At 36.8% G+C, this 22,367-nt stretch overlaps 1 protein-coding gene across 6 annotated transcripts in view; it reads left to right on the top strand.

Moving 5' to 3' along the window:
* The window catches only part of LOC129579096 (nucleolysin TIAR), a 456,813-nt gene that overhangs the window by 252,116 nt on the left and 182,330 nt on the right, over positions 1-22,367 (top strand). For all 6 annotated transcript variants that reach the window (XM_055468749.1, XM_055468748.1, XM_055468751.1 and 3 more), the window contains one exon: positions 15,645-15,732. In XM_055468749.1, coding sequence (XP_055324724.1) covers positions 15,645-15,732 — 88 coding nt within the window. The remainder of the gene's footprint in view (positions 1-15,644; positions 15,733-22,367) is intronic.

Genomic DNA, 22,367 nt, shown 5'->3' with positions numbered 1-22,367 from the left:
AGAGAGAGAGAGAGAGAGAGAGAGAGAGAGAGAGAGAGAGAGAGAGAGAGCAAAGAGCAGCAAACTGAAGTTTATTTTTTAAAGCATAAATTTTCCCCATAGCCACTTACACTCTATCTATGTCTTGATCTTGTGTTCTATTTTGTGTGTGTGTGCATAAGCATTCCCGGCAGGTGTTGTGTGCGACTTTTTTCTGCTTCAATGTCTTCCGTTATTCTCAGTTAATTAAATCAAATCAAATGAAATTAATCAATTGTCTCTTCACTACTACAAGCAAAATGAGCGATTCATTAGATTTTCAACGAACGATGGATGAACGCCATTTCTTTCGTGCTTTATTAATTATTTACGCAAACACGTCCATTCATTACCGTTTATCAAACACAATAACATAAGCAGAACAAGCAGAAAGCAAAAGTTTATCGTCTTTTACTCCTTCCGTATCAGCGAAATATTTCCGGTATGTTTGCCTCATCAACAGTCCAAGCAGTAAATATGTGCTCACTGCTTTTTATTCTGTCTCTCTCTCACCCTCTCTCCTACACACACACACACACACACACACGCGGTATCAGTATTTGCCATGTACGAAAGGATGACGAACACCGGATTGACAAAATGTTTCGAATAACGTACATGACTTTCGGCACTTTTGCTGAATATCGTATTATCGTTTGTCGATATGAATAATGAATGCGTGACGAATGATGATGACATAAAATTAACTAGGAAAATGGTTACGTTTACTTCATTAACGAATGCACACAGTTTTTCGGGAAAATATTTCCGCATATGATACCCGCTGTTTATATTTCGGTAGCATTTGTCGGCAATTCATTTTGCTGGGGACGCATTTCGATAAGAATGAAAATGGGGATGAAGCGAAGCAAACAAAATCGAACAATTTTTGGTGGTAGAGGTGATAGTGGTGGTGGTGTGTAGTGAACAAATTAAGCTGGTTAAAATAGAATGGGTTTTGTTTGCCAATTCCGTTCTCTTCATTTTCGGATTTGTTGTAGGGCGTTGCTCGTACACGGACAAACGAATAAAAAGACCAATCCCGAACCCAACCGAACCAAATGTACGAATTCATAGTTTTTGGCGGTATGTGCGACAATGGATCAAGAAATTTACAATCCAAATATACAAGCATCGGAGTCACATGACACAGACGTCGTTAACTGCATCGCAATCGTTGGAATGAAATTGTTAATCAGCCGGAATGCAACGTAATAAATACGAAAGACATGTAAAAGCAGCAATCGATGCGAGCGACGCTGCATGCACAAACAAACAAACGAACACACACACACAAATGTGCATTTAATAATCACAAGAGTCTCACATAAAAAAATCAATACAGCAATGAAATTAGAAGTCGAGCCGGCTGCAGAGATCGAGAATTTGCTGACATTTCAGCAAAAAAAAATTCACTAGCCCACCCATCTCTCCCGCACCGATTGGACCTCGAAATAACACACAGAGAGTGCACATGAAAGAGGGAAGAAAGTCGAACTGAATACCAAACTCATTCAAAAACGAATAATGGAACAGGAAAGAGTTCAAACACAAGATGCGCATACCAGAGAAACAAACGGAGAATATTTCACCGAATAATAGCGCTTTTATTGTTTCCCCAGAGAGTGAATTTTACGATTCTTTTAACTTTTATAGATTTTCTACAACTCTCGGTTTCCTCTTTTTCCACTCGCTTTCTCTTCGTTTAGCTGTGTGCTGTGTGTGTGACGAATGTACCATGTCTTCGTCGACCAACAAATAACACCACGCGCGCTTCACATCACAAATTCACCAAGGCACAATTTCCAATGTCTGTCAGTTTGGTGCTTAATAAGCTAAAGTTTTTCCATGGCCATTTTGTTCATCTCAACTAGTCGGTGTTGAGTTTTACCGCTACATCTCATGCCGCTACAGCAATGCGAATCCCTTGTTTGATCTCTTTTTATGGTGAGATTTAATTTTTGATAAATCGAATTATATGTCTAATGCTGTCTAATACGTTTTATTCATCAGATATTTTTTTATAGTTCTTTGTGACCCAAATATTTAGTATATAGACTGAAAGTTTAAAACTTAAATCCCATACAAAGAGGTGGTGTGTATGTGCTGGATTAGGTTGATGAAATATCGAGATGGACCAAATGGCAAGTGCTCGAATGTTTGCGTATGACGGCCATCGAACGGATAACTTTTACGCTTTTGCTAATTGTCGATATTATGCGCTGTGTATGGACGGACATCCAGTGTGTTAGTTATTCGATGCTAGTCGTTGCGAGTTCAGCATTGATTCGTTATCATTAGTGTACGGTTTGAGATTTGTGTTTGTGTTGTTCATCTACCTCACAGATTCCCGCCACCACCAAACGTTGTGAATAAAGTATGAAGCATGGGAAGCAGGCAAAGATATTTCGAGTTTTTCTTTATCTTTCATTCGCTCTCGTTCTATTGCCATCTATATCTCGCTCTCGTTCCACTTGTTTTTTCCTTCCCAATATACCCTATCTGATCGGCTGTCCATCTATCTATGTAGTGTGTCGCTGTGGACACGATATTCGCAATAGGGACGACAATTGTTCGGGCTTTGCCATGCGAAAGGTGGTAGAAATGTGGAAGAGCACAATATAAACTACCGGATGCAAACAATGACTTTGTTCCCCCGTAATATGCTGGTATATTCAATAATAAATAAAACATGCGGCCCATTATGTCATAAGGCAATGAACGGCAACCATAATAACACGATGAGGGCATGAAGAAAGAAGGGAGAGCGAACGAGAAGGAGGAAAGAAAAGCTCGGGTTTGATGAAATGATAAACACGTATGCCTTCAGCGCTACAATTTCTCTGTTGACAAGTGAATGCCAAACAAAAGAGAGATACGTTTTGCTGTATGTGGACAGTGATCAACGAGGCAATGTGTCAGTGTGCAAGTTATATGAAACTGATTTCTGTCTGCCGTTCGCAGAAAATATACAGTCCATATCCATTGTCCAAGAGCATTTGATCATCAAATTTTGATGCGCCTCCAAATCTCCCGAAAATACCTGTTGTAATTTTCAATTTCCTTCGAATTTCATTTCTCTTCTCTTTTTTTTATGTTGTTACCGTATTACATCTGTGCCAATTGACTTTATTATTTCCTCCGAAAAATTTCCTGGAGCTTTTTAGGTGACCAAATTACACCGTTGTAACACTGTAACAGTATGCCATCGAATATTGGATTTAGGCATACACAAAGACTATTGCCGTCAAAATGTACTCAATACTAGTCATTCTATGAAAATTGGATTTAGTTCCCGTATTATTTGTACTGCTCGCAATTCCACATTAAATAGTCAATTCATTGTGTTTCACTACGTCGAGGGACTTATATGTCATCCGAGAGATTCCGCGAGTCAGTGAAAAATGTATGGGAATTTTATATGGAGTTTCGCAAGTCCACAAGTCTGTGGATTATCTGAAATGATTCGAATCTCCGTACAAAATTTCCATACTGACTCGTGCAACTTTGCCTTGACTCGCGCGGACTCGTATAACACATAAACCCCTAGAACTCCGTGTACATGTTCTTTTTTTTAAATATTCGTATCGGCGGAAATAAAAGCTGCTATATTGAATCGAATTGGTTATGCATGAGCACAAAAATGGAAAAGCAAGCCCGATTCGAAAACTGTTTTGAAAATGAATGCTACTGAATTAAAAATGTACAAACTTATTTGAATTCGTATGTGATTTATTCATTGCATATTTTTTTGCTCTTCTTGTTGTTGTCGTTGCTGCCTTAAAAATAATTCAAAATGTACACTGAGCGAAAGCAATGCGCGTTGGTTTTTTTTTGTCTTGCGTCTTTACATGGTAACAGTGCAATGTCAAAATTTGTTTCTCCACTGTAAACGATGCGCTAAAGATTATGAATAGCATTCAAATTTCCCTTCTGCAAGTTTGGCATTCTCATAATTACTTACATAACTTGGAAGATTTCAGTCAAAAGTTGCTGCCACTGTGTTGTTGAACAATAAAACCCACGGCTAACGTGATATTCAGAACAAAGGAAAATGAATGGAATCAAGAAGTGAGCAACGCTCAAACAGAATTGAATCCAGAAAAGAAAAGAAAAATCCGCAAACAAAGTTGAATGCTATTCAAGTAATTTCTGCAATTTCTAATTTCGATGTTAGCAGATGTTGGCAGACGCGAAGAAGAAAGAGAGATGGGCTGAGGGGAGATAAACACACAAACAGATAAAAACCCACTTAAATATCTAGTCTATTTTACATTTGCGAAGAACAATATATTTTATTTGTCGTCGATTTTGGTTTGAGCACCGTGTATTTGTATTTTCATCTCTCTCAAAACCTTTGATGGTTTCATTGTGTTCGCCGTTCTTCTTCTATTTTTTTTTTCTTTGCATTTTCTTTTCATTTGTTGGAATTTTCACCTCCGTTCAAGTTTTCGCATTCTATTGAATGGAAGAATGAGCCAACGAACTACAGAATCATCGGCAAAACAAGGGAAATAAAATGTTTTACCATGTAAAACGAACTTTTCCGCACATTTTCGGTAGAATGTAAAATATAGATCACTTGGATGGAATGTTGCAATTGTTAAGTGATGTTACCATAACCATGAAGGACCCGGATGGTATTTATGTTCATCTTCGTTCAAAGACCTTTCATATGATACCCATATTGACTATACTATGTAAAAATGGTATGAAGTCCATCGTGGTCGACCATCGTGTTATAACACCATGAACACCACATCACTTACCATGAGAAAATCGTGTTAAAACATTAAAAAAAAATAAAAAGTCTTAAAAAAAAATTTAAAAAAAAAATAGAAAAAAAGTCAATCATGGTCGGCCATCGTGTTATAAATCATTTAACACGGATTAACATGATAAAATTGTGTTAAAACAAATCAAAAATCCGTTCTATGATAACAAGAAAAAATTTTTTTTTCAAAAAAATCCAAGGGTCCCCCTTTGGGTGAAATTCTATGACATCCGAAAATTACCAGATGAACTAGTCCAATTTAGCCCAACTTTTGATACATCCAAGATATTTACTAATTGTGACTCCTGGCCAAATTTGAGCGAAATCGTTCAAGCGGTTCGAAAGTTATCGTGGACACAACAAAAATTAGCACACTTTTTATCACGTCGATCGCTATACTTTTCTCACACACTTCGTGTGCGGAAAAGTAAAAATTATAGAAATTTTTTTTTTGATCGAAAAATCCAAGGAAATTCCATGATATACCAAAAGTACCAGATCGACTGGTTCGATTCGGTCCAACTTCTGATACGTTCAAGATATTTATATAAGACACCACGTTGCAAAATTTAAACAAAATCGCTCAAGAGATTCGAAAGTCATCGTGTATACAAGGAATTTTCGTGGGTTTTTCGAAACAGTAAAAAAGGACATCAAAATCGTCCATCGTGGTGAGAACACCATTTAACACGGCTAACATATAAAAAAACAGCCAGAAAATGCATTTTGAAGCGAAAAAAGTAATTAAAAACAGACCATCATGGTCGGCCACCGTGGTAAAACATCGTTTAACACGGTTTACCACGAAAAAATCGCGAGGAAGACTAAGAAATAACCAAAAAATGCATTTTTTTGTGGTGAAAAAAGAAATTTATTCCCGAAAAAATCCAATGGGGGACCCTTGGATGAAAATCTATGATGTTGAAAAAGTACCAGATGGACTGGCTCAATTTGGTTCAACTTCTGATACATCCAAGATATTTACGTAAGCTACCTCCTGGCCAAATTTAAGCAAAATCGCTCTACTATTTTGTAAGTTATCGTGTATACAAAGAAAATTTAAAATTTTCACGACGATCGCTATACTTTCCTTCACACTTCGTGTGCGGAAAAGTAAAAACAGCATCTCCCAAATACAGAAATAAACAAAAAGTAGAAAAGATCTTTCTCGCTCACCCACTCTGTAAGTCATGCACACATAAACCATGACCTCCTCAGAACAGAATAAGAAGAGACAGAAAAAGAAAAAGGAAAAAAAGACACAAACATTAATTTTAATAATAAAAGAAAATTAAGAAGTTAAAAAAGCGTACCACAGATAAAGATGCGAATACATGCCGAAATAAAAAGAGAAAGTAAACCAAGGACCAGAAAAAATAAACGAACGGAATAGATGCAAGGGAGCGCAGTGAGGAAAAGTGGAACGACAGTAGGAAAGAGAGAGAGAGAGAAAGAGAGAGAGAGAGAGAGAGAGAGAGAGAGAGAGAGAGAGAGAGCAACCAACAAATGAACGACTGCGCGCACATAACAAATAAACGAAAACAAAACCAAACATTGTGTTCGCTCGTTTTCATTTGCGTACGGATGTCAAAATACAAGCTTATAATGAATTTCATATTCAAATATATCATGAAAATAATTTTAAAGTAATGAAATGCCTTGTTGTTGTTTTTTCTCTTCATTTTTCTCCTTCTTCTTTTTGATTCTTGTCCGTTCTATTCTTTTTTTTTCACTTTCACCATTGTTTGTCGCGACATACTACCGTTTGTGTTGTAAGTACGTTGAAAAGTTGGTGCCGTCGCTGTTTTTGGCATTGGATTGTTAGTCGTGGCCTTCGACTTTATTTCGCGTTCTTTGTGCGGTTTTCGCTTGATGTTTATAAATACCATAAACTTGTTGGTGTCTTAAAGGGACCAAATTAACTGGTAAAACGCATTCATTGTAGCTTCAAATGTGTTTTAAATGCGAATGGTTGATGAAAAGCCTTTTAAAGTAGCACCCTATCACAACAACATCAACAACAACAACAACAACAACAACGGCAACGGCAGTAGAAAGCAATCATGTCACGATTATTTCTTCTCACATTTTTCGCGTTCTCTCGCTGCCTCGCTCTCTCTCTCTCTCTCTGTATCATTGACTTTTGGCTCAGAAAATGAGTTTCGCCAAACGACGATATATATTCATTTTACTTTCTGTTTCCTATTTTTTCGTTGTCGTCACCGATCGAATAACAACAATAACAGGAACAACAGGATGTGACAATAAACATTTTTGCATTAAGATGTAATAGATTAACGACATAATATGATTGTGCTTTGTGCTGTGTTGTACGTGCTCAGATCGTCTGTTATGGTGGATAAGTGCGACTACCAGCAAGCGTTGTTGGTGGCGGTGGAGGGGATGAGTTGCGATAATAACGACATTGACATGAAAAAAGTGGAAAAGTTTCGGTGATACTAGTTTGTGAAATGCAATCAGGTAAAAATAAAATGAATGGGCGAATTCAAAGACAAGTATCGTCACGATTACAAAAGTGCTGAGCACCGAACGTGAATTGTGATGTCGGTGACGAAGATAGCTGATGTGATGCGAATACATATACAATTTATTTGCATTTACATACAGGGTGTAGAATGCGCCATTTCAAAAAAAATGGATGGAATACGTTTTGGCTTGAAGCGCCGTGCCAAGCAAAATTGTTTCGCAAAATTCATTTGATAGCATATTCGAATTGTTACACTAGGCGCAACTCCCTGTACAACGCTAAGCATTGTGCTCGTTGACACATCTAGTATTTGGAACATACCGTAAATTGAATCATTTATTAAAATGTCGTTGAAAAGAAGGTATTCTTTGGTTTTTTTTTTTAAATTTCACTCCCTCTCTATTTCTCTCTTCTCCAAAAATCTCTGTTCGCTTTTTTCTCGAGTTGTTTCTTTATCGTCCGAAAACCCAGAGCAAAAGCTAACGATAATCATACATGTAACTTTAAAATCAAATAAGCGATATTCAGCGATATTTCACTTCTTTCGCGCTAACAAATAATGCACGAGCATGCACACCACACCGCCCACTTCAGCTCTTCTCAGTTCTACATTCATTCACAAGTGAAGGATTTGCTCGTTGTTGTTGACGTTTTTTCTTCTCATCCGATCTTTTGTTGATAGCTCGACAACAGTACCAAAATAGAACAGCATCCACACAAAATCTATTCATCTTCAAAAGTCCAATCCATTAATCGTCGATTGAACATAATACAATGTAATATTAGCAATATTCACATTCTCTGCATACATGTGAGGGTGTATATCTTCGTTTTGTGTACAAAATATATCCATTTATGTCACGTGAATAGAAAGAGAGTGAGAGAGAAATAACGACGAAGAAGAGTGACTATGCGACGTATTAAACATACTCCAATACGTAGTGGCGTAATTGTTTGTGCTAAAAGTGAATTGCAAAATGGCTGGAAGAAGAATGTGAAACTGGGCAGAAAAAAGGGAAAAATGACGAGATGGAATGAGGAAAAAAAATATCGAATCTAACCTGGATCGAAATACATGCTGCAATTCCTACTTGAACACTTCTTTCAACCGGCTATTGTGAATTATGTGGCGATTTGCACGCTGCAAATGTTTCATTTTTTTTCTTCTCGTCCCCGACCACTTGAAAGGAGGCGCTCTTTCATACAATCTATACGGGAATCTCTGTTTCCGCGCTGCACATTTGTAGATACCAAGCGTAATGGAAACTATTGAAAATTTCGACAAACAGCAAAAAAAAGCAGCGCACTGCGTGACAGAGGGGATAAAAGTACAAAACATGATAGAAAAAAAGATACACACCTACACATACAACATGCTTATGTATGCGCACAGCTAAATAAGAAAAGAAAGTTGACTAAGAAGGAATCAGGCTAGTTTCATCCATCTTTTCTCCATTGGTCGCCTTTTCACATCCGGCCAATGAATAGCGAAACCATGAATTTACCGTTTCTATGTAATGAGTAGTGATACTATTATACATGCTTGCTTCCATTCAGGCGAAAGGTGTCTTTTGGCTTCCATGCACTTCCCTTTTTCGATCGATTCAATTGATAATAGTGTCACATCACAATCGAATTACTTGTGTCCCTTTTCGATGTTCATGTTTCCAAAATTTCTCTTTTCAAGCGACTTTCTGTTTCCCCTTCTCTCTCCCTCTTTCTCCCTCTCTCAATCGAAATGAACACGATTTGAGTGTAGGTACGTTAACGGCTTGCGATTTTCATCATTATGGAAAATAAATTAAATTTAGCTTTGACTTTGATTTCGATTTCGATTTCGATTTGGAATTCCTGAACAGCTTGCTTCTTGAGCGCACTAAGTTTTACTAAGTAACTTAGTTCCATAATTATGTCATTTTCATCATCATTTTTTTCTCCTCTTTTTCTTTTCGTCTCCTTCTTTCTTTGCATTTCTGTTGCTTCATTCCACCTTCATTAATTGGTGCACCGGTGCACCGCAGGTGAGAGAGACAATTGGTTCGAAAACAATTGCAGAATTATGCGATCCATTTAGTTCATTTTCTGTGTAGCTCAACTTCAAAACCGAATCATTCGATTGAGACATTGCAATGGGAAACTTACAACCGAATCGAACCGTAAATTGGTTGAATAATTTGTTGAATTAACAAAGGAACGCAATCAATTACACACGAATCATATGACAGATCGAAATGACAGACTTCAAAATCGAAAAGAAAATGTGAATTAAGTAAGCCAATGAGTAATTATGTCGTTGGCATTGAGCGCTCACTACGGTTTAAACGTGTTTGAAAGTTATTAAGCTAGATTTTAGTTGATTGGCTCAACTTTTATGGTGTTCATTAGTTTCACATAATTGAAGTTTTTGTTTCAATGCGGATAAGACGACAAAAGTTGAAAAGAAATAGAAAGGTACTCGAATCTATGAATGGAGGACAATTAGACAAAAAAAAAACCACCAAGAATATGTCTACGTGAAAAGTCATTAATCGAGGCAATTCAGATAAACGATAACTCACCATTCAAAATAAATCATTGATCATGTAATGCCGACACCTATAATTCTCTCTACGTTCAAAATGCTTCAACAAAAAGGCGAACAACAATGAAAAAACATGCGAGCAAAACTATTTTGTATCAATTTCATTGGACATTACCATCAATTTCATAACAAAATACATTAAATAACTTGATTAATCTCAATTATTTAATGACATTAAGGTAAATGAAAAATACAACCGGAGAGGCAATTTTATTGCTATGTCACCGTACATGAAAAAAAAAATCACCTATCTTCACCGCCATCAAATTCCAAATGATTTTCGATTTAATTAATCGAATGAGTAAATGAGTACACAAATGATAGTTGCAATCCAAATAATGGTGACAATTATTCAAGTCACATAACGGTGCGATGTGTGTATGAAACACCGAAGTTTGAAACGATGAAATTGAAATTGAAGTGAACAACAGGAGTATGGAGTGCAATTTATCACACAAAGCTTATTATTTGGTGGCTACACAAGGCGAACAATGAATTAAAAGTTGCCCAGTAAACAAAAAGCACCACATCAACAGTAACAGCATACATAACTACAAGTGACGGCATTCAACGAAAAACTTTTTAAGTATGCGCTATATTTGAGGAGGAAATGGCGAAAGAAACAATACCCAACCGTAATTTGATTTGTGATGATTTTTTTCCGCCCTGTTTGTGTTTTTATATATATTTGTGTGTGTGTGTGTGTGTCTGTGTATCTTTCGTGAAAGCCCTATGAAAGTCAGTGGGAACTGTAGTCTACAATCAGTGGTGCACAATACACAACGGTCAACGGTATAATTTATTGGCGTTAATAATCGTTGATCAACTACGCCTTGTTATATTATGAAAATAATGACGAATGACCGCACATTTATACTACACCGCACAATCAAAGCATGTGCTCGTTCGTGCCCATGGTGAGACGATTTCAAAGAAGTCCAACAAGAACTATGTCACACACACACACACACACACACCAACACACCAACAAAAAAAGAGAGACATGAGTTCCGCTAAATATCGAAAAGTACGAAATTAAACTGGATAAAAAATGACCACCGACATGATTTGATCATTTTTTCCCCTACTTTATTTTGTTTTTCTTCTTTCATTCACGTCACCGTCATTGTTCGTTTTTCCACCACTCTGCCAACGTTCATTCGATTGAGTCAATAGCCGAAAGCAGTAGAATGAAAAATGTTCGACGTAATTGTGTGTTCTATTCCGTTCGTTAATCGTTAATAATGTTATTTGTTTCGCAGAGCAGACGCTTACTATTTTTGTCTGGTTTTCCGTTTTTTTCCTTTCTGTTTCGTTTATTGCTAACGTAAATTGAGAAAAAATTAAATGTCACGATGTCTGAAACCGACATATTCTCTTATCCGATATTTGCCATCAATCGAAAATCTGCAGAGCATTTCTCATATGCATGCCCATTAAAGCTACAGTTGTTCACACAGTCAGCAGCATACATTTTCCAGTTCTAAAAATGAAAATCTCGACAAAACATTATCCGATAAATTCAATCTGTTCATAGAGGAAATACTATGTTTGATGCATGAATATGGGTGAAAAGTATCAACGAAATCTGACGTTTAGCCGATGTTGAAATGCACATTGCTTAGTCCAATATATTATCCCGAAATATTGATCTATTTAATCAACCAGTGAGGATTTTTATTCTGTTCTTTTGTACGTATAAAAATGAAAAGTATAGTCTAGTGTTTGAAAAATATGCACGGAATGGGGGTGAAGAGATTGATGTGCACAAAAGTGACCCCCTGACATGCGAATGTATAGTATACAAGTGATTTGTGATACGGTAGCTGTAGCGCGATTTATGTCGAAAAGCAATGGAGTGAAGGTCACCTGTAAGTGTTAATGGACGACGCATTCCCCACCCTCAAACTATTTATGCTCCGTCTTACGTTGAACATTAACTGAAAACTGTTGCAACAACAACAAATAAGCGTAAAAGATTATGTGTATTGATGAGAGTTGAAAGCAAAGAGCCACCGTTCATCGTATGATCTCGTGAATAAGACGATAAGCACATCACAAACAGTTGCAAATGCAGTATAGCTGGTAAATCAAAAAATGTACGGATATAATCCTGCTTCTTAGCAAATGAACTTGCATTAGTGATGATAAAAATCTCATGTATTGGTAGCTACCAATTGAAAGCGTTTACTCGTTATTTTCTGTTTGCATTTCGGTAGTACATCGTATCAGAAACCAGTTTTTTTTTTCGTTCGCAAAAGAGGCCATTCCTCAAGTATGTGTCAGTTTTACGGGTTGATTGTCGACACATAAATCGTCTTCCGAATTAATGGATGAGAGTAAATCCGTAATGCAAACATGGTGAAATTGAAGCGATTTACGCTTCGCTGAATGTGTCGCTTAATCGTTGACAAACATACATACATACATGTGTTAGGGTGCACGGAATCACAATATCAGGCAACGCCATCATGCTAAAAAATAATTCGTCTGAATATTTGCTTACTTCTTTTTTTATCTCTCTCTCTCTCTCTCTCTCTCTCTCTCTCTCTCTCTCTCTCTCTTCCGCTCTGGTTCGGCTTTTGTCGTCGTATACTAGCGTGGGCGCATTCGCTTTTGTACTTTTGTTTGCTTTTAATTCCTGTAATCAATTAACAATCGCATAAATTAAATGTATTATTATGTATTATTGTTTTAGTGGAAGCAAATCGGTAGAGATTAAAAAACAATAACGATCACACTGCTAACAACATACAGTAAACGGCAACAACATCAACACTCCAACATTCCAGGCCAATATAATGGCGTTCCATTCATTCCCCGTTATTTAAATGCGATACGCGGTATTTAGTTCGATGTAAGCGCCTTTATCGCGGTAACATTCAGTTCTTTTTGCGATGAAAAAAAATGAATAAAACCATTCAAAACATACGCGCACGCATATACTCACACACACACACCCATACGTGCTCACACATCAAATATCACAGCATATTGTTATACGATTGCATCGTGTTCTTGCACTCATAATATTTGTACATATTTACAATGTGTATGTGCGCGCGCTAGAAACAATCGATTTAATAAGCCCGGATTTTTAATGCCATTCAGTGTAACATAAAAAGCATTGTCATCCCAAACCAACGAGTAATGGGATTGAATGAACGGATGAACGAAATGTGGTGAGGATGCTTTTGATGTTGCATTAACCACACAATGCCGAACAATAACCTGTGCTTCGGTTATTAAATTCCGGTATTTGTCTTCTTCATTGGGTTTTTATTTTCCTTGTTGTTGTTGTTGTTGTTCTATGTTTTGTTTCATCTCTGTTACTCGTTCCTCAGAACAATCGCTATTTGTTCGTTGAAGATCACACAGCACCTCATTGTTTATTTGCCTGTGAGTGGAAGAACGTCGTATTTATTCATTTGAATTTCACATGTATATCCGCGAACATGATAATAGGGTTCAGATTCTCGCATACATTCATTCCACATATTACAAAGCCCCATTTGAATTTGTCAAGAGATACTCTCGTTGTTTTCCATCATCTCCGTTTCTCTCTCTCTCTCTCTCTCTCTCTCTCTCGTCTCCGTTTTCATTTGATTTTCTCATTACATACGAGGCCATAGCATCGACTCTACTATCCGGTTAAGTTGTAACGATACAGTTTATTCATTCGTGTTGAATTAGCAACCGATACTTCCCACTGAAATGTGAATAAAAGCTTTTGATAACATTTATTTGAATTTTTCTTTTCATTCTTCACCAAGCTTAAGCATTTTATTAAAATGCCAACATGAAAGGAACAGTAACTATATACATCGCACACACAGAGAGCATAGGCAAATTGGAAACCTATTGAAATTCTATCGTCATTTCATCGGTACACCGTGTATCCGATTTCAAAACTTTCTACACCCCGAAGTATTGTGCACATCTAAAGAGCTTACAAACCATTGCAATTTGAAGCATCATTGATGCATCAAACGCCAGAGGAATCATATCGATTGAAATACACATGAAAAGTTGAAATTTTCAAAATGTTCAGAACTCACTTGCGTTTCATATTGCAAACATGCAAATGCAAAACAATTAGAAGAACGAGAGCTTAGGCATAGTTGGAACTTCTTGAATTTGACACACAAGATTGAATGGCGTTTTGTGGTCGACAAACAATTCCAGTGGATTCGAATTAGTGCTAAAGTAAATGTAGACGCTTAATGGAAGCTCCAAAAATAAAATTGTCTCATCCACTTTTTCTCTCCTCCGCTGAGTATAATAGTGGTATTATCTATTGATTGATGCATTTGTGCATATGAACGTGCAGGTCAACAGAAACGCATCGCTCCTTTCGCACTCTCTATCTCAAATTCGTTCACATTGATCTCATTTAATCATATCGCGTGTATGTATGTGGGCAAGCGAGTGAGGGGGACAGGTTACATGGAGTATGTGTGTTTTTTTCCTCACTGTTTGCCGTTGTTGTGGTGGTATTTTGAATATGTGCTTTATTTTCGATAAAACCGCGGAAAGACCCATGTGAAATTTAACATGTGAACAAACCGCATTTTGGCAATAATATTATTAAATTGGATAACGGCTTTTTTTTGGTGTTTCATTGTTGACCACCATCGATTTGTTTGGATGATGGCCGGTTTTTTGCCATTATTTCTGCCATTCTACACATCTCGCTTTCGCATCACAATTGGCTATGTTGATAGTGCAGTCATTCTAACGACATGCTCGGGCTGGCTGGATCATTCTGTACAACATATCAATCTCGCTTTTTAGTTGCACTAGTTGGTGAATGGGGTGAACCGATGTGGAGGATTTCCTCAATTTGTGTGCATGTATGTTTAGATATTGCTGTTGTTGTTGTTTTCTCTTTTTTTGTCGAATCTTCTATGGCAAGTTTTTGGCGTTGAAGCACTTTAATTTTCACGGTGTTGAGATCGAACGTCGAGACGATACTGTTATCTCGAATTGCATTGGCCGTACACGGATTTTTTTTTTCTTCTCCGATGCCCTGACCATTTAAATTGTTTGAAATTTGAATGCATAGTTGAATGCACTCTGGCCCCATAGCTGAACCCATCATAATTTATTGAATAAATGGGAAATGCGCGCTGCAATGTGTTTAACCGGAAACTCGAACATCCAACGCAGAAATTTGCGATTGAAAATTGCCAACCACAAATTGAATAGTATTGATAGCGGCTAAATCGATGGTTTTGTAAAGCGTGAAAAAAATTACATATGCGAATGCATGTGGCAGGTGAGAGAGAGAGAACAGAATTTTACGTAATTCGTCACTCTTTTTGGCCGAGCACACTATAGTAGGTTTCGGCTGCCAACACCAAACAAAATAGCAGCAACATCAATACTGGAGAGAAATGAAAGAATACAAAAAAAAAACCTAGCAAAACCAACCGCGCGGCACTAGAGAAATTTGAATTTATTGGTGAATTTGATGGATTCTATTAAATTCTCTAGCCTAGCCAATTCGATAATAGCCATTGAGTTTTAGATTAAACCCGCACATTTATCGACTGTATGTCTTTATGGTGTGTGTATAAATTACACACATTGAGCGGTACGCTTGAGTGTTCGTGCACGAACAGATTCATATGCTAACAATCGCACATACATAGCATAAACTGTGAGCGAACATCAACCGAGTAGAGATATACATACCGATAATAAATGATTTCAAACCGATAATAAATGATTATACTATGGCAAATCTAACCAAATTAAAACAATTTCATTTCTAATTTCAGAACATTATCACATATTCGTAGGGGATTTAAGTCCTGAAATAGAAACACAACAGCTTAAGGATGCGTTTGCACCATTCGGAGATATATCGTAAGTAACATGAATTTGTTGTTTTTTCTTGGTTATTCTCTTCGGTTTTTCGTCTCCCGAGAGAAGTCAGTGTAAATACGTTTTCTGTCGATCAATTGCTGATTGTGCGATGCAAGTCGAAATGCTACGAACACCGAACGTTATCTCAATGCACTTCATTCACATGTATTCATAACGAGTTGTAAGCAGTGTACTAATTAAAATAGAAAGTCAGCACTTCTGTGCCGAAAAATTCGACGAACAAACGAGCAAAATAAGTTGAGATGAAGGCATTGGGCAGATGGGTAAATGTGCGACGAAATCGCAACGTGTGAGCACGCAGGCAGGCAGTCGACAATGCAATAACACAACACAAAAGTGAAATAAACAAACGCAAAACGAAATCAATCACATTAATTTGATTATATTTGCCAAACATTAGGTATCGTTTCTGGTTTCTCTGAACTAATTTGAAATGGTCCGTCTTTACCATTCCTCCGATTTGGTTTGGATGTTGGTTATTCTCTTTTTCTCATTTCTCGTTATTTCCTTCGATTGCTCTCTCTCTCTCTTTCTCTCTCTCTTTCTCTCTCTCTTTATCTTTCGCCCATCATTTCAATTCGTTTCTTGGTCATTTCAATGGGATGACAGTTTGTGAAACGCAATTGTCTTCGGCCAAATGTGTATTGCCTTTGTGTGTTGCAATTTACCACTGAGTCGAACTCTTACTCCCAAATATGGTGCGGGAATATATGTATGTACTACAGAATCGATTGAAGTACGGTTTTAGTTTTGCTAGGCATTGGGAATGGCAAAACCAGAATGAGAATGAGAACGAAAACGAACGGCCAATAGTTAATAGCAAACCACGCATCTAAATCCATTTACAAAAATACACTCACTGGTACATGCACACAAAATTCACATTGAACCAGAAGAGCCATCAACGTACAAATGGATAATGGAAGCACAAGCTATTCGAAAAGGTACAAAAAGGATCCATGGCCAATGAGAGGTAGAGAGTGAGAGGGCGAGAGAATCGAAAACAAATTGTATCTGGAAATGAACAACACATTTGTACTAATCTCCTTAATGATAACCACAACATATTGTGTTACATGCAATTAAGAGATAAAACACACACATAGCGACCAGATAAAGACGTTGAAATTGATACAATTTCGGTATATTATGTTTCATTTTTCGATTGTTTTTATCGTTGGTACGCTACTAACGGCTGTAATGTGCCACACGAATCGGACGAGCACCGACCAAATGCGAAGAAAAAGTGCGGGGACAATGCAAAAGGACAATAGTGAGTTCGTTGCCGTCGGCACAAATAAGCCCGTACCATTCATTTGGTTCACATAAATTAACAAGAGAAATCAAAGTTTTTTTCTGTTGCTTTTTCGATTGATAGAGAAGTTTGTGTGAGCAGATCCCATTGCTGGACCGGAAAAAAATACAATTAAAACACATTCACCGAAAAGAGTCGATGTCATTTTTTTCGATTCTTCATTAAAAAAAAAAGAAGAGCGAATCATTCTTCAAATGCCCCTACAGCGTTCATTCGGAAAACATTCATTCCAATTAGGAGGTAAAAATGTATCACATCGCTATTTGATGAAAGCCAATTTATGAACGATGATTCATGTATCGAGTATAATGTACAGAAGAAGACAAAAAAAAAACCTGCTAACGGAGACAACATTTCTTCACCAAAAAGCATTAACTACATTTCGAACTATGGGGTAGATGTCACATGTTTCGCCCTTTTCCCTAGGTGCTTTTCTTTTCTCTCCCTTTCTCTCTCTTTCTCTCTCTTTCTCTCTCCCTCGATACATCGGCCATGATAAATGACAAACTTATAACTTTTGTTCAATTCGATTGGATGGCTTTACACATTATTTCGTCTGACATTGGTATTTAATCATTTTTATTGATAACCTTGTGAATCAATGCCATTAAATTTCTAAGAAATGTTATGACAAGTCAGTTGAGTGTACACATTTCCACTATGTTCCATTCATTTATTTTCTTGAAAACCCAAAACATTCACAAAACAACAAGAAGAAAAAACGTAAATCGTTCAAGTAATTTGTAATAAATTAAGTAGTCGACATAAACAAATACTAACATGGCAACATGAATTTGCCTCACATTGATACCGCACTACATGTAGCCATTGTGTACCCTAATTGTCAATCATTTTGTACGGTCTTAAGACACGGGTATTGCTGTGACACATCAAATTATAATCTGTTCATATTTAATATAACGAAAGAATTCTAATTTAAAGTTGAGATAATGGAATATTTTTGGACTAGATTGAAATGTACGGTGACGTGCTTGGGGCAGTTTATTTATGCTCATGGATTTAGAATATCTAATGTGCGCAGTGGCAGCTGCGGTGTGTTGTACAAGCATAACCATAAGCATAAGCAAAACATACAATGTTTGTAGTTATCCCGCGTTCACTCCAATTGGTCCTTCAGCCAAAAGGGAAATAATACCGAAAAAAATGCCAACTTGTAATACACTGCTGCCCCAAAATTTCATACGTGAATTTTGGTAGATACGGATTTCTTTCCCTTTATCCGACAAACAAGAGAGCATAAAATCGAATTCAACATCTCGGTAAACATTCATGCCATCGTACGGTTGTGGCAAGCAATTTTTCATCAAAACATGTACACAAGCACTCGCAAGTACATTTGCCGGCGATAGTCGAAAGCGAAATGAAACGTTAAAATAGGGCAAAAACTTAATACAACAGTCGTTCGTTCATTCATTTTTTTCGGCTCACCCTCTCTCTCTCTCTCTCTCTCTCTCTCTCTCACTCTCTCTTTCTTTTTCACTCGGCGGGTGTATGTGTGTATTTGTGTGTGGTTTTTTTTTCTGGAATGTTATTCATTGAAATTATTTGTCACTGTCACGTTTCTTGGTTTTTCGTTTGATCCTTCGCTCAAATTTAACACCGAAACACTGTAAATGTAGCTTGAGCAGAGAAATGAGAAAATTACTTTTAAGTAATAAACCGGAAATGTACCAGAAATTGTGCAAGCTTCTCTCTTTCGCTCTAGTTTCGGTTAAAATCCAGGTACGAAAGTTGGTGGTTATTGAGGAGGAAAGAAAAATAATGACCGCATTTCATTACTCAAATTGGAAAATTTCTCGTCCTTCTTCAAGAGCAATTCGAATTCGTCGCTTGTTCTCGTTCTATATTGCTGTCTCTCTTTCTATTTTCATTGCTCTTGCTCTCTACTTTCCTGTTGTCATCTAGAATGCTGTACGAACGACGATATTCATCATTTATACGATTTTAAATTCAAAACACACGTCAAACGATCCAAACTTTTGGCATAAATCTCATTCGGGGTGACAAAAAAAAAGAAAATAATTAGAGGATAAAATATTGATTCAGCACAAATCAACAAGGACTTAAATAAAACCACCGAATTGCGGAGCATTTTGCTCCCCGAACGACGACGGCCACTCTTATCCCATCATGCGATCGAACAAAGTCATCACTTCATGAATCACATGCAACCGTACAGCATGCAGTACAAAATGCATTTCTTTGTTATGCGATCCCTTTTGTCTCTGAACGGACGTGAGTTTGTTTGTCGAACGGTTCTTAGCCGCTTTTGCTCTCTTTCGTTCGCCTAAAGTGTGAATGAATCGGTTTGCATCTATACCATATAAAATGCAATGTGTATTTTTCGTTTTGCACGGAGAGATAGAAACAAAAAACTACAACATTTTGATTTATTACTTTATCTGAAGTACAAAAGCGTGTATGCATGCAATTCAATAGTGTTTTCAAACCAGACAGCTCCAATTGCGGGTTCTATGTGTGCATTCAGCTGCTATGTCTGTATATATGTACGTACATCAGACTCTCTGATCGTCTGTACAAATAGATAGGAAACGTCAAACAAGAACAATAAAGCGGCACCTGGCGACTGGTTGGAGAAATAGAGAATTATGCTGATATTTTGCTGTAACAAGTATGCGTCTGTGTAATTCAAACGTTGAAAGTATGACACGTTGCACTTAGTCCCCAGGTGCCGCTGTATTGTTTACTATTTTCATGATCAGAAAGGCTGACGTACATAAATGTATGATGCACTAATACACAATCCTATACTTCTCTCATGTCTATTACACTGTGCAACAATTTTAAAGACAAGTCAAAGGGCCAAGACTTGGTATGGTGGAGATGTTAGTACTACCATAGCTGAGTAAAACCCCAACTGGGTCTTGAAAGTTTAGTAGGGGTTTTTATTTTATCGACCTAGGCAGTTTTTGAGATTCAGTGGATTTTTCAGAGTTGACTTCATCAGTTTTTGGTCAATAACTCATCTAGTATTGGTGATAGCATGTTATTGTTTTGAGCAAAGTTGTAGCCAAAGGTCCAATAAACAAGTTTTGTGAACAAACTTTACCAAAAAAATCACATTTGGTGGGTGCAAGTGGGCTAAATGTCCGAAAAAAGGTAGATTTTTCCAGTTTTTCGACCATAACTTACGAGGAATACATTTTTTTTACTCACTTTCTTCGTCAAAATCATAGCCAGAGAAAAATTAAACAACTCTCTAGAACACATAAACTCAAAAAAACCACATCCAGTCCACTTTATTGGCTGAAAATCAAATTTGGCTACCAAACAACATTTTTGAGCATTTTTTGAATTCCTATAACTCCTCAACTGATCGAAATAGAGCAATGGTGTCTGAAGCAACTTCGTAGTACTGCCCAAGAACTTTGCAGGCCAATTTCTAAAAGTACTAAAATAGTACTAAAAACGTACTAAAATGTACTGAATTGCCTAAAATCATTTTGATGGCCATCGGCCACTCTGAATGATGAAAAACTGAACCCTAGCCATCGATACACAACTAAAAAATTGATATGTGAATCGAAAATACACCAGTTTAACCTATGGAAATGTAACATTTTAGACTATAATCTTTTCGAATCACATATCAATTTTTCAGTTGTGTATCGATGGCTAGGGTTCAGTGTGGTCCAAAACAGTGCGTCTAACTTGATTAAGTGCAGTTTTTCATCATTCAGAGTGGCCGATGGCCATCAAAATGATTTTAGGCAATTTAGTACATTTTAGTACATTTTGATGCATTTTTAGTACTATTTTAGTACTTTTAGAAATTGACCTGCAAAGTTCTTGAGCAGTACTACGAAGTTGCTCCAGACACCATTGCTCTATTTCGATCAGTTGAGGAGTTATAGGAATTCAAAAAATGCTCAAAAATGTTGTTTGGTAGCCAAATTTGATTTTCAGCCAATAAAGTGGACTGGATGTGGCTTTTTCGAGTTCATGTGTTCTAGAGAGTTGTTTCATTTTTCTCTGGCTATGATTTTGACGAAGAAAGTGAGTAAAAAAATGTATTCCCCGTAAGTTATGGTCGAAAAACTGGAAAAATCTACATTTTTTCGGACATTTAGCCCACTTGCACCCACCAAATGTGATTTTTTTTGGTAAAGTTTGTTCACAAAACTTGTTTATTGGACCTTTAACTACAACTTTGCTCATGACAGTAAGATGTTGTCACCAATACTAGATGAGTTATTGACCAAAAACTGATGAAGTCAACTCTGGAAAATCCACTGAATCTCAAAAACTGCCTAGGTCGATAAAATAAAAACCCCTACTAAACTTTCAAAACCCAATTGGGGTTTTACTCAGGTGGGGTAGTACTAACACCTCAGATATACCAAGTCCCTGCCCTTTGACTAGTGTTGCACTGTGTTATGCAATATCATTATATATCTTCATCTTTACCCAGCTCCAGAAGTTCATCCAAATTGTTTATCCGCGCCCCTTTCTCTATCCGCCCACAGTTGCTTCGCACACAGCTTTGATATGATGATTAAGTATTGTTTCTGTCTAATATCGTTTCCAAAATCAACGAATCAAGTTCAGTTGGGAAATGTAAGTGAGTCTCCGTTGCAACTAAAATTTAATTAATAATTTATTGCAAATTTTGTCCATTGCATACCAAATGAATCGACCGGCATAAAATTAAGCTTAACCAAAACCTAAATGAAATGGGTAAAAGTGTACTCTTCATCAAATAAATTTTCACATATTCTGCAAACTATTGCAATGCCCAATTTTTCTTTCGAAAACCATAAAAATCCCAAAAATGGATCTAATTATAAAGAAAGAGAGTTTGGAAGAGCTCCACATCAATGCTCTTCTAGCTGTGAATTGAATTTTATGTTTTCTTATTAGAATAGTATCAGTAACCAGAAAAGCGTAAATATTTGGTCCACTTGATAAGACATTCTATTGATAATTTATGTATACATTGTACAAACCCATTTTTCGGAAAATCGCTGTTCATAATAGAAAAATATCGTTTCGAAAAGTTAGAATAAAGTGAAATAACATTTTTCATAAAAGCCCGCTTATCTATATTTAATTGTGAAATATGAAAATGTTTGGTTGGCATCCATCTCCTATCTCTATCCCACTTTCCCTTGCATTTCCACTTTTCTGGTGATAGATAAATGGATTGTGTTGATAGCCGGATGGTAAAATCAATATAATGATTATGTGGTGAGTTTTGTTGTTGTTGTTGTTGTTGTTGTTGTTGTTGTTGTTGTTGTTGTTGTTGTTGTTGTTGTTG

The sequence above is a fragment of the Sitodiplosis mosellana genome, unplaced genomic scaffold (genome assembly GCF_009176505.1).
Source record: "Sitodiplosis mosellana isolate CC-2019 unplaced genomic scaffold, AAFC_SMos_1.0 Smas_scaffold_6226, whole genome shotgun sequence".
NCBI classification, from domain to species: Eukaryota; Metazoa; Arthropoda; class Insecta; order Diptera; family Cecidomyiidae; genus Sitodiplosis; species Sitodiplosis mosellana.
The sequence above is the reverse complement of the archived record's forward strand: the minus strand, read 5'-3'. Positions and strand labels throughout refer to the sequence as shown.